Source organism: Conger conger, chromosome 1, assembly GCF_963514075.1.
Source record: "Conger conger chromosome 1, fConCon1.1, whole genome shotgun sequence".
NCBI lineage: Eukaryota > Metazoa > Chordata > Actinopteri > Anguilliformes > Congridae > Conger > Conger conger.
This window is the reverse complement of record NC_083760.1, coordinates 85532144-85546361: the sequence shown is the minus strand read 5'-3', so window position 1 is coordinate 85546361 and position 14218 is coordinate 85532144. Positions and strand designations below refer to the sequence as shown.

Below are 14218 nucleotides of genomic sequence, written 5' to 3'. Positions count from 1 at the left end.
AATCACATTTTTTTTCTCTCCCTTTTTCTAACCTCAATGCTGCGCACTTTTTTTATATAGTCTAAAACAGGAAGTGAAACATAGAAAACTGCCCTTTCATGCAGTCGTAAATACGTTTCACCTACATCCATAATGCAGTCGGACATTAAATAAAGAAAAAAAAAACACAGCACATTTCCGTTCACATTTATTTATTTATTTATTTATTTATTTATTTATTTATTTATTTATTTATTTATTTATTTATTTCATTCTTTAGTCAAGATTCCATGTGAAGGACAACTCTTGGTTTCCTCTCTGAAAATTCACAGGGTTGCAGAAAAACAGGTAACTGCCAAATTTTGGCACCCCTGCTCAAAATGCCTTTTACAATTAATGTGAACTGAAGCAAGCCTGATCTCTAATTTGTTAAACATGCCACATTTCTTCAAATTTAAAGCAACATCACATTTATTTCAATTCTTTACAGTTTAAAAATGCCAAAGTTTGGGAACCCTGTGAGGGAGTACTCTGTAACTCAATTTTTCAATTCATGGTTTTAGAATTTCCCCCCATTCTTCCTGGCAGAACACCACTAGCTCAGAAATATTCTTCTGCATACCAAATTTTTTTAAGGGCCCTTTTCCTTTTTATAATTTTTAAATTATAAATATTTGAAAATACAATTTGCAGGTAGAATGTTTAACTGTCCCGTTTAGAGTTCAGGTTTGCTTTTGATCATGTACCGATTCATTGTAACAGACAACCAAAGGTGCCCACATTTTTCCACCCAACTGTAAGTGACAACTGACAGTGTACAGTCACTAAAGCAACTCCACTAAAGCGGTTGCTTTTAAAGACACCAGCTTTGAAGGAAACACAACAAGCTCATAGTTTTAATGAGGCACTGCGTCTGCCTCAGTTTCCATCTCCAGTGTTCTGGTAGTCATCAGCATCTTCTTGTGTCACAGTGTCTTTCTGGTGTTTGTTTTTAACCTACGATATGGAGCATACAGACGCACACACAGACATGCACACACACACACACACACACACAAACACGCACACACAGACACGCACACACACACACACACACACACACACGCACGCACGGACATGCACACACAAACACGCACACACACACAAATGCACACAGAGACATGCACACACACACACATACACAGACACACAAACATACACAAACACGCACAGACAGACAAATATGCACACACAGACACACACATGTACACACACAAACACACACACACAGCCATGCACAAAAAAACACACACATGTACACATGACCACACACAGATACAGCCATGCACACATACAGACACACAAAAACAGACACATACACATACACACGTACATGCACACACACACACACACATACACACACACACACACACACACACACACACACAATTATTTAAAGCAACACCTCAGTGCATAAATTGGCAGTCTTAGGGCAGTGCTTCTGTTCATATTGAGAGTAAAATATGTCCAATTATGCCTGCATTCTTTGAATATAAGTGCAGCAAAGTGACTTCTGCATTGAAGTTAAGGACAAATGTTGATTGAATCCGGTCAATGTGATTCTACAGTGCATTTCAGCCCTTCAGCTGAGTGTGTAAGGTTCACCTCTGAGTGATTGAAGACAAATTCAGATCTAATCCTGTCTATACTGCACCCATCTCTCATACTGAGGCATTCTGCTCACATTTCATTTTCAGAAATATGATTACTCAGCGTAGTGGCGACCCCTGCTGTATATTTCTCAGTGTCCCACTTATTCACCTGCAGCACGTCATATTCAGGGCTGATGTTGGCGAGCTGCAGACTGGCGTATGTGTCACCGTCCCTCCCTCCCTTTAAAGGAAAAGTCACACAGATGGTGCAAATGTAACATACAGGAGAAATCAGGCTGAGCTGCAGTCAGTGTGTTTCAGAAGAGGAAGAGGAGGAAAGCATGGAGAGACTCACCTTCAGCCTTCTAGACAACCTGGAGATGTGAAAATCAGAGTAGAGAGAGAATGTGTTATTGCCTCGGTTTACACAGTATGTCTCTGCAGACCTCAATCATTTACTGTACGGGGTAGTTTTCATGTTAATGACATTTTACTAACAGCATAATTGCCTGGTTACAGAGAAATTGGCCAAAAATGACTGGCTACATCCATCCAAATCAATTTTCATTCACAATGCTGCTTAAAGAAAAAAAATAAAATATGATATATTATAATATGAATAACATAATAATGTATATTTGATCTGCATTAAGTTCACTTTTAAAAGCAGTGCTCAGCTGCTGGATGGCTCATTCGGTGAAGGTGGTAGGTTTTGTGTTTTTCATGTTCTGTATTCTGCCTATGTTGTTAGCGTTTTCATGTTTTTGTTACCTCCATGCACACCATAGTCTCCCTGTCACTTCATTCATTCACTTCACCTGTTTCACTTCCTGATTGTTTCCCCACCTGATTCCCATTCCCTCTCGTTACTTGTGAATAAAAACCCCTCTGTTTGTGCAGTTAGTTGCCAGATTGCTATGTGTTTATTCCATACTCTCCAGCGGTTTCGTATTGATACCTGTTTTGACCTGTTTAGTCCCCAACCATCAAGTTTAGCTTATTCCTTCTGTCTTGTTCTGACCCGTAGTTTTTCGACCTGTTTCTGTTTATCGACTTTCGTTTCTGGATTGTGTTTCTGTTTAATTAGCCCATTTGTTTTCGACCTGTGATTTTCCTGTGACCGCGACTATTCTTTGGATTATCCTTAATACATCTGTTTGCTGGAGAACTGACCCTTTGCCTGGACTATCGCACACAAACAGCCTTATCCCTGCTATAACTGTTTTCTGGCTATTGACCCTCGCTGTACGAACCTACCCTGAGAAAATAAAGATCTTATTTTCTAAAGAACTTTCGTTGTGGTCTCGCTACTGGATCCCCCGTTCTGAGCGCCTGATAGAAGGCACCATGATGTGGGGCATGGATGAGCCACAGTGTCGGGTCAGAGCCAGACTGTTCCAGCGTCGAGGGTGGCCAGTAGCTCCACAGGCTAGCAGTCAGTTAGCAGTGTGTTCATTACGATTTAGCCGATACAATATATTTAACCAGATTCTCCACCCCAGTTGGGTACCAAATGTATATATTTAAAAAAGATTATATATTTACTGACCTTTTATTTTTGTGGAGACAGAATCCAACAGTCAGCACATTCAGACAAATCAGTGCTGCAATGATAACATATAGCAGTGGTTGCAGGTGTACTCCTGGAAAAAAAAGTCATAATGGTTGGACCTTATTCATGCCTAAACAATATTGATACGACATCAGACTTTACTCATTGACAGGAACCCAACAGAGTGCTGTGTATGAAAAGGATAAATGTTGATTCCCCACGTATTACACTTTAATTTGAGTATTCTAACCCTCCAATTCCATTTATTTAGTTGAATTTCAGATAGTTCCTGGAAACACATCACTAGAAAAACTATGTTGATGCGCGATATCCTGCTGTATGTTTTCTGTAGGAAACCAACAGTATTGTAAGCCAAAGTTAAGGGTATCAGGGTAAAAGTGAGACACTTGAAAAAACAATAAGCTGTCGTGAATGGTAATAACAGTGTTACATCAAGTTCATAACTGTGTTGTGCAGGCTTTACAGCATACTGTTGAAGTATTTCAAACAGCCATTCAGTATATGAACATACCTGAGTGTTTCTGTGGACAAGGGTCGTGGAGCTGGAGGCTGGAGGTGCCGAGAGCGTTGGTACTGAGGCAGAGGAGAGTGGCCGTGTCTCCCTGTGAGTGGCGCATGGTGAGGGAGCTCCTCAGGCCTGTGTTCCCCAGCTGCTCCTCCCTGATGACTCTGTCAGTAGAGTTAGTGACCCGCAGTCCAGACACATGCCACTCCATGCTGGGAGAGGGATTCCCACGGCTCTCACAGGAGCAGCTGATCTCTGCTGCAGTTCTGCTGCAGCTCCCAGAGCCAGAGATCTGAGGCATGTCTGAACACAGGGTGCCACAGTTAGTAACAACACAGTTCTATACTGTATAAAATGAATATGATATAATTATCAAACACTGAACCTACATATCACATTCAGCAGTACAGTTGTTGAGCTCTCCTTGCCAAGTTCATTCTGTGCTTCACAGTAGTACTGTTCACTGTCACTGGACTCAGTCACATTGAAGGTGAGATTCTGTCCAGTTCCTACAGTGTTCATCTCTGGCCCATTCACTCTGTACCAGATGTAGTTCTGCACTGGTGGGCTGGCTTTACTGCTGCAGGTAAGAGTCACTGAGCTGCCCTCTAACACTGAAGCAGAGGGACTGACTGACACTGAGGTCTTCTTAGGAGGATCTGGAAGAAAAATATTTTGTCTTTTAAAAGGCAAAGTGTTCTGTGAAGTGAAGTCTTCTGTGGACAGATGTCACTGACACATCCACACCTGCCTACCGAAGAGTGTTTCTGATCTGTCAGAAAAGTGTTTGAGAACTTTTCTTCATTATGGTGAGAACTGTTTGGTCATCAACTGTTAAGGTCTTCCTTGGCCTACCAGCCCCTGAGCTATCCAGTGCTCTCTTTTTCTTAAAGATGTTCTGAACAGTTTATTTTGGCAAACATATTGTTTGTCCTTTGTCTCTGACTGCTTTATTTCTCAGCCTCATAATGGCTTCCTTAACTGTCACCGTCACAATTCTGGTTCCCATGTTGACAAACACCAATGATAGACTCCAAAGGCAATACAGCCTTGAATGAAGACTAGATGCTGAAAACGTTCTTGTACCGGCACAAGAAAAGTGATTGAATTCAGCTGACTAATCAGAAGCCAACTATCCAATTACTTTTGGTGCTATGAAGTAGGGAGGCTATGGATAAAAGTTGAGCTAAGTCCTACATGAATCATGCAATGTGCCTGTAGCCTCAAATTAAAGGTGACAGTCTGCAGTTCATTCATTGTTTCATTTCAAACAGAACATAAATTGTACCACTGTCAAATATATACAGATGGCACTGTTCCTGTGAATATTTCTGTGATAATAACATTATAATAAGCGAAAGTATAAAAATATATATTTCACAAAACATTCAAATGAACATATAATTGACACAATGGCAAACCTACAATTAACTCCCAGCTGCACAGCTGTCGAGTTCTCCTTGCCATGTTCATTCTGTGCTTCACAGTAGTGCTGTTCACTGCCACTGGACTCAGTCACATTGAAGGTGAGATTCTGTCCAGTTCCTACAGTGTTCATCTCTGGCCCATTCACTCTATACCAGGTGTAGTTCTGCACTGGTGGGCTGGCTTTACTGCTGCAGGTCAGAGTCACTGAGCTGCCCTCTAACACTGAACCAGAGGGATTGACTGACACTGAGGTCTTCTTAGGAGGATCTAGGAGATATGAGAATACAAATGCAATATGTTTTTGTTGCTAATTGTGTACAATGTATTAAGCATGGGAACAGCTTGAAAAAATATTATTATTATTATTATTATTACAATTATTATTTTAATGCCTTGATTTACTCAATCTAAGAATAATTCTGTGAAATATAGCTGTTTTACATTGGACTTTGAGAGTCAGACTGGCCTCAGACATCTTCTGATTGCCTCCTTGTTGCAGTGTGTAAAGTGCCCTGCAGGTGATCTTCTGCCTATGGTGGAGGTGGGAAGCAGTGAAGGTCAGATCAGAAGACACAGATGTGGTATTATCCTCATTCTCTTGCAGTTGATCCACACTGTCACTCAGCCTGGGGGTCCATGTCAGATTTGGGGGGAGTTTGGGACAGGGGGCTGCAGCAGAGCAGCTCAAACTCACAGAGGTCCCCTCCATCACCTCCACCTTCTCTGTGGTTAACTTGGGTTTGGGTGGAGAGTCTAGGAGACATGGAGACATGAGGATGGGTTACTGTCTGTCTCAGGATTGGAGAGTCACACAGCACTCAGAGCACAAACTAGTCACCACATTAACAGTGCCTGATGAACAATTATAAATAAATAAAAATTCCAAAATGACGTACAATTTTTTCAAGAAATAAACAGGTAGCAGCAAAAGTTGTCAGATGTTTTCTGATCTGAGATCAAACCTACGGTGGCTCTGTTGTGAAAAAACACAAAAACCTTCGGCCCTGAGGAGCAGATACTGTCATGGTGAGAGGTTATTCCCGTGTTGACCGCTAGAGGGCCTAGGATCATTGTTATCACCTGTTCCTCATTTGCATTAGGGGAATGACCTCCCAGCAGAGTATTTAAGGCCATTTTGTATGAGCCTCAGTGCTTTTGTGTTACTGTTCACTCTAACAACAAGCCGGTAAATGCACACGGTAGACTCGAGTTTTGAGTCAGGTACTGTGCAGGTGTGTGTTCATTTAACCAAACTTACAAACAGTTATTCTAAAAGGTAGGAAGGCATTTGGTGTGGTTTTACCGACGCCTTCCCTAAGGGTTTATTTTCATTTTTTTATTTTTGGGCTCGTGTGAGCCGGCAGTAGAGGGACGTTGTCCCCGGTAAATGCATTTTGGTTTGTGTTTATTCCTGAGCTGCGCCTCATGGTTTTTGTTTAGCTTTTTGTTTAGCCTACGCTGTTTTTGGCGAGGTTGTATTTTTATTTCATTGCCCCTGATTGGGCACTCTCTGTGCTCGTTATTCAGCACAGTTACTGGTCGGTACACTCGCCCTGTTTTCTAAGGGTCGTTTTATTTTCTTCTGCCATTTTGGGCTCCTTTTCTGTTTCCCTATTAAGAATCGCCTTCGGGTTTGTTTTTGTTTCTCCCCCCTGTTACGGGAGTTATTCTAATTTTTTGTCCCATTTATCCCTGTACTCCGCCCCTGGGATCTAGGAGGGGTTTTATTCAGTCGCACTTGGTCCTCCACTCAAACCCCACCCTTATAGATACAACGTACAAAAATAAAAACGTGCAACCCTAAAGTGCACAAGACGAAAAAAAGAAAAAACTGGAGTGCAAATCTTTTGAGCAAAGTTTTGGTTTTTGTGTTTTGCATTTCAGAGCAACCGTATATACTTTCTACAAAGCAATGTGATTGATATATAAGACATTTATATGACATTTTGAAGTTGAGCTGTCTGATACAGATCTATGGTTATGTTACACCCTGCTGTCCCTAATATTGCAGTTATGACACAAAAATAAAAGGTTTCCACATAAATTTGACATCGAGCAGAAAGTGTCCTACCTTTGATATTAATTTGAACAGCTGGATGAAAATTCAATTGGAAATAAGAGGTTTCTAATCTGAAGTAATATTGCTCACTATAATACTTAGGAAGGTTCTCCAGAACTGTAGTGCACCTCTTCTGCAAAAGGTTTCCAGTCATCATTCCTTTCAGATGAGATTCAGATTGGCTTCTGGAATCAAACACTGTTGTTCTATCTTTACGCCATAATCCTGTAACGGAGTCTGGATAGCGTTTCAGCAAGTAATCATAGGGAGACCCATAGTAAGAGTTATATTCTGGCATTTCAAATCTGCAGGGAATCAGCACACAGGATCCACTCAGAGCTTCTATACTCTGAGGCATCCAGACTGCCCACTCTCTGCCCAGGGCTCCTACAACACACAACACAGCTCTGTCACAATATTACACTAGTGATCCTACAGCACACACACAACACAGCTCTGTCACAATATTACACTCCTGATCCTACAGCACACACACAACACAGCTCTGGCACAATATTACACTTGTGATCCTACAGCACACACACAACACAGCTCTGTCACAATATTACACTAGTGATCCTACAGCACACAGAAATCACACTTTATTGTACAAGCCAGGAGAACACTGAAAAATATATGCACTGTAGCATGCCTTGTAACTCATAACTGAAAAAAACATCCATCCATCCATCCATTATCTGAACCCGCTTATCCTGAACAGGGTCGCAGGGGGGCTGGAGCCTATCCCAGCATACATTGGGCGAAAGGCAGGAATACACCCTGGACAGGTCGCCAGTCCATCACAGGGCACACACACCATTCACTCACACACTCATACCTACAGGCAATTTAGACTCTCCAATCAGCCTAACCTGCATGTCTTTGGACTGTGGGAGGAAACCGGAGTACCCGGAGGAAACCCACGCAGACACGGGGAGAACATGCAAACTCCGCACAGAGAGGCCCCGGCCGACGGGGATTCGAACCCAGGACCTCCTTGCTGTGAGGCGACAGTGCTACCCACTGCGCCATCCGTGCCGCCTGAAAAAAACATAAATACAATAAATAAGCACATTTATATTTTGAAATATTATAATCACACTTGCGTTTCAGAAAATGGATGATCAACACTGACTCTTGGCAATATTTCTTCATATCTCTTCAACTTTGCATAATGAAATTCAAATTAGTATTTGGTCAAAATGTAACAATGAACATTCTATAACCCGCCCACACCAAGCCCTACCTTGTAGCAGGCAGCCAATGAGGATGAGTCTCTCTGCTCCAATCATGTCTCAGTATTAGTGAGGAGCAGTGGCACTCGGTGGAGCTGATCTGGAGAGGTGAACACACTCATCAAATGCTCCAATAGGCAGATGGTTTGTGGGAACCTGCTATTCAGCCCTGTTATCAACCGGCAGCATGGGGCTCACTGGTGTCTTTGCATTTTTCTTTTGAAAAGCTCTTTCACTACAAATTCAGAAGAGTTGAATAAATAAAGTGATGGCAAGTTTGATTTATTTTACTACTAGCCCTACTACCACTGCTATTCCCATCACTTAAAGATAACATGAAAGCACACACTATAAAACAGAAAAAAAGGCAAATATGCGCATTATTGCCAATTTTCAGTGAAATTGTAAAGATTAAAATGGAGATTGTTATTAAAACGTTATTACCAATGATAGCCTGTAATACACATTAATTCTTAAATCCACATTTTACTGCTTGTATGAGTTAGCATTCAAAAAAAAAATTTCATAGGTACTCGAACATTATACATATTCATACAAAAACAAAATCATTCACAACCACAATCTATCCTGAGAATAAATGATAAAAACTACACTTCCCTTATTGGGAGGATGAATGAGCTTCACTTCAGTTCTGTTTCATTAAATGCTCATGAAAGTGGCTGCCTGAAGATAATCTGTAGTTTAACTGAGTCAAGCGTTACTCAGGTGGAAGTGTACTAATGTGTAGAACAGAAAAAATATCCAGTCTCTCTCCAGCGGAAATATACTTACTGTAGAACAGAAGAATATCCAGTCTCTCTCCAGTGGAAATATACTTACTGTAGAACAGAAGAACATCCAATCTCTCTCCAGTGGCAATATACTTACTGTAGAACAGAACATCCAGTCTCTCTCAAGTGGAAATATACTTACTGTAGAACAGAAGAACATCCAGTCTCTCTCCACTGCACACTGACCCTCAGCCTGCAGCGCACCAGTACAAACTCACACAAAAGAGGAAATGCTCATGTGTGGCGTTTCCTGAAGCATGCTGGGGAAGTGATACTGTGAATATTCTTGGAATGTTCTTCATAAAGATGTGGCCTTATGCAACATTTCCTCCCATCTGCTGAACGTTTTCCTCTGTCATAATAAACAAAGATAAGGACCAGGGCCTATTAGAATTTTTAATTTTTAATTTTTTAATTTTTTAAAAACAAACAAACAACAAAGCAAAAAGTGACCAAACTTAACTATCCAAACACTGCTTACCTAGCTAACTAAAAATACCGATACACAAAGTAAATCACAGAAAGACAACAATTAAGGTTCACAGGGAGGTAGGGAGGGATGGGGAGAGATGCTGCTTGAAGAGGTGCGTCTTCAGTCTGCGCTTGAAGGTGGGGAGAGATTGTACAGTTCTGACCTCAACAGGGAGTTCATTCCACCACCGTGGAGCCAGAACAGACAGTATTCATGAGCGTGAGGTGGAGGTTCAGAGAGGGGGAGGTGCCAAGCGGCCTGTGGAGACTGAACGAAGAGGTCTGGCAGGGGTTTAGAGTCTGATGATTTTTTGTAGGTAAGCTGGGGAAGACCCCTTAACTGCTTGGAAGGCTAGCACCAATGTTTTGAATTTGATGCGAGCCATGACAGGCAGCCAGTGGAGGGAAGTAAGCAGGGGGGAGACGTGTGAGTATTTGGGAAGGTTGAAGACCAGACGAACTGCTGCATTCTGGATAAGTTGGTGGGGTCTGATGGCGGACACTGGGAGGCCAGCCAAGAGGGAATTGCAGTAGTCCAGGCGGGACCGAACCATCGCTTGGACCAGGAGCTGGGTCAAGTAGGGGGTGAGAAAGGGGCGAATTCTCCGTATGTTGTATAGGAAGAACCTGCATGACCGGGTCACCGCTGCAATGTTCTCGGAGAGGGACAGTCTACTGTGCATCACCACGCCAAGGTTCCTTGCACTGGGTGATGGTGTGAGTGTGGTATCCCCGAGGGAAATTGAGAGATCCAGATGGGGAGAGGTATTAGCAGGGATGAATATCATTTCAGTCTTACCTGGGTTGAGCTTTAGATGGTGGTTGTCCATCCAGCTCTGGATATCACTCAGGCAAGCAGAGATATGGGCTGAAACCTGTGTATCAGATGGTGGGAATGAGATGAAGAGTTGGGTATCGTCCGCATAGCAGTGGTAGGATAGCCCATGTGCAGTGATCACAGGGCCAAGGGAACGAGTGTAAAGAGAAAAAAGAAGCAGGCCTAGGACTGAGCCCTGGGGAACTCCTGTGGCAAGGGGCCGAGGTGTCGATACCGTACCAGCCCAGGCAACCTGGAAGGAGCGATCAGAGGTAGGACTCAATCCAGTCCAGGGCTGTGCCACAGATGCCCGTTGCTGACAGGGCAGACAGGAGGATGGAGTGATCCACAGTGTCGAAGGTAGCAGAGAGATCTAGAAGAATGAGGACAGAGAGGGAGGCTGCTCGTGCGGCATGGAGTGATTCACTGACGGAGAGGAGCATGATCTCTGTCGAGTGGCCCGATTTGAAGCCAGACTGATGGGGGTCTAGCAGGTTGTTGTTAGAAAAGAAGGAAGAAAATGACTAGATGCGGATCGTTCTATGGTTTTAGATAGAAAAGGAAGAAGAGATAACGGGCGGTAGTTCTGGATGATGGAGGGATCCAGAGTAGGCTTTTTTAGCAACGGAGTGATGTGGGCCCTCTTGGAGGATGCTGAAAAACAGCCAGAAGACAGGGAGGAGTTGACAAGGGAGGTGACAAATGGGGGACTGAGGAGGAGGAGCTTGTGCGTTGAGGAGAGAGGAGAAAATAGAGAAAAGTTTCCGGGGGTTAGAACCGGAGTTCTGAATTTGTGTTTAATAGTATTTTGCTTTGGCGGCAGTGACAGCGGAAGAGAATGCCGCCATGAGAGACTGGTAAGTTGTGAGGTCTGAAGGTTCTCTGGATTTTCCCCACTTCCTCTTCGCTGCGCGGAGGCTGGCCCTGGAGGTACGGAGGGTGTCAGATATCCAAGGACTGGGGGGGGGGGGGGGGGGTGCGAGGCGGCTTTGAGACAGGGGGACAGAGAGAGTCAAAGGCGGAGAGAGGTGAAAGGAGGGTGGCAGATGCAGAGTCAGTGGGGAGTTTGGAGAAGGATTTGAGAGGGGGGAGTGAGGTGGTGATAGTGGTGGCAAAGGAAGAGGGTGAGAGGGAGTTGAGGTTACGGCGGGCTGAGGAAGTGTGGGTGGGAGGAGGGGGAGGAGGATGGGGAGGAAGAGGGAGGGAGAATGAGATGAAGTTGTGATCAGATGTATGCAGAGGGGTAACAGTGAAATCAGAGCATGAGCAGTTCCTCACAAAGACAAGGTCTAGGACATTACCTGCCTTGTGGGTTGGAGGAGAGTGTTGCAGGGAGAGGCCAAAGGAGTGGAGTAGCGGTAGGAAGGCAGCAGCCTGGGAGGCTTCAAGGTGGATGTTGAAGTCTCCAAGGAGAATCAGTGGGGTGCCATCCTTAGGGAAGGAGCTAAGAAGGGTGTCTAGCTCATCAAGGAAGCTTCCCGGGGGCCCTGGAGGATGATAGATAACTGCAATAAAAAGGTTAGTAGGGTAGGATACTGCAACAGAATGGAATTCAAAAGTGGATATGGACAGGTCAGAGAGGGGGAGAACAGAGAATTTCCATGAGGGGGAAATTAAAAGACCAGTACCACTGCTATGGCCGGAAGTCCGGGGAGTGTGCGAGAAGGAGAAGGAGGATGAGAGGGCAGCGGGAGTGGCGGTGTTGTCAGGTGTGATCCAGGTCTCAGTTAGGGCAAGGAATTGTAGGGACTGGAGGGCGGCATATGCGGGGATGAAGTCAGCCTTCCAAGCGGCAGACTGGCAGTTCCATAGTTCCCCTGTGACAGCAAAGTCCTCACAGGGGGTTAGCGGGGGGTAGCTGAGGTTCGAGGGGTTCCGACGCCGTGAAGGCCCACGTCGCAGGGGGTGTCTTAGAGGGAGAGAGCAGACTGGGATGGGGTGAAACATAACATAACAAACTGGGACGGAGCGTCGCTCTGACACACCTATTTAAATCGTCTACAATCGCTCACAAGCAATATCAAATCAAAGCTAATCTACTGACAGATTCCAGAGCTATTTAAAACAAACGTTCAACCACTTGACAGGTATGCAACCAGTATAAGTGATTCACACAGCAAGAGAAACAAACTAGCTCAAGCCCTAACCTCTGCTGTTCAAAATAGCAATTACAAATCAAACTTTACCACGTCTAGTGGACGGTCCACAGCAATACCAACACACCTGGTTAAAATTATGCACGTAATCAATAGTCCAGGCAAGGGTTCAGTAACAGGGCAAACAGACACAGCAAAGGAAATCCAAAACATGGTTGTAGTCACAGGTAGTGTTGCTTTCGTCAACAAAAATTATGATGAAATATCTTCGTCAACGAACCTTTATCACGTGACGAAAACGAGACGAGACGCAACGAAGATGCTGGTCACGTGACGATAACAATAATAAAATGTGTAATGCCATTTTGTTGACAAATAAAAACGAGACGAAAATGTGGTTTACAAAAATGTCTCTTAGTTTTTATTATCATTATTTTGCCTGAGCGATGTCACTTCCTCGATCCCAACGAGCGGTATTATTTAATTTCAGAAGATGCAGCTGCGGTGGGTTATCACTTGATAAGCACAGCTTAATAAATAAAGGTGACACAGAGAAAGGGACCAATGGCCGGCCAGCCGGGGGTTGTCTTTGGGAGAAAAAGAAGAAACGACATTTGGACACACTTTCGTTACATAGACGTGGAAAAGAAAACGGAATGTGTTGTGGAAAAAGATGGGGAGAAATGCGGCCACAAAATCGCAGGGAAAAACACCACGAATCTTAAGAGACATCTCAAGGCATTCCATAATGACATTGAGGTAAGTCAAGACATCATTGTAACGTTCGTTTATATTTTAGAAAGCTCATGCCAAGTGCCAACTGACGAGACTGGTTAATGTTTCACATTTTAACGCTAGCTCTAGTAGACGTTAGCGACTGGAGCTGTTTCTGACGAGACAAACGCATAGAACATGGACAACCAGTCTTAAAATAACACCTCCAGGGGGTTACAGTTTAGTTGCTGTTGAGACTGATGGTTATTTGATTTCATTTCAAAAATGTGTATTGGACTATTGTTGTTGTTGTTTGTGACAACCAGTCTTAAAATAACACCTCCAGGAGGTTACAGTTTATGTATTTGCTGTTGACTTGAGACTGATGGTTATATGATGTCAAAAATGTGTAATGTAATGTATTCCAACAAGAAGGTGGTTAAGTGGCAAACCTGGCTAAGTTAACCCATGAGAATGGGTAAATTCACTAATAGATGAACCCTTTGGCTTTGTTTAGCTAAATGGATGTGTGTGTACTTGTAACATATTTGGTTGTTAAAATAAACAACATAATAATAATAAAGAACATAATAATTCAAATCAGAGCGTCTTCCGTGTCTGAAATGGATGTATTCTTGAATCTATAAGCTAACAATTGGGTTTGGCTAAAATAAAATGTTGGTTTCATCTCTATACCACTAGGTACATATATTGACGGGGTTAGATAGAATAACATTACTGAAAAGAGATTAATACAGTTTTCTTTGACTAAAACTAGACTAAAATGTCATCAGTTTTCGTCGACTAAAACTAGACTAAAGTGTCATCAGTTTTCGTCGACTAAAACTTGACTAGACTAAAAGGAGTATGAACATGACTAAAACTAATAAAAACTAAAATGACCGCTTGACACAAAGAC

General features: G+C 43.2%; 1 protein-coding gene across 10 annotated transcripts in view; it reads right to left on the bottom strand.

Annotated features, from left to right (window-relative positions):
- Window positions 1–13816, bottom strand: part of LOC133128295 (uncharacterized) — a 77474-nt gene extending 63658 nt beyond the window's left edge. The window contains exons 1-10 of one of the 10 annotated variants that reach the window (XM_061241699.1): window positions 12118–13816; window positions 11791–11994; window positions 8422–8645; window positions 8048–8216; window positions 7188–7562; window positions 5558–5869; window positions 5114–5383; window positions 4078–4347; window positions 3695–3991; window positions 3160–3253 (exon numbers count right to left, since the gene is read on the bottom strand). In XM_061241699.1, coding sequence (XP_061097683.1) covers window positions 3160–3253; window positions 3695–3991; window positions 4078–4347; window positions 5114–5383; window positions 5558–5869; window positions 7188–7562; window positions 8048–8207 — 1778 coding nt within the window. In that variant the 5' untranslated portion in view covers window positions 8208–8216; window positions 8422–8645; window positions 11791–11994; window positions 12118–13816. The other 9 variants (XM_061241691.1, XM_061241715.1, XM_061241751.1 and 6 more) reach the window with 9 other exon arrangements.
- Between the last annotated feature and the right edge of the window lie 402 nt (window positions 13817–14218).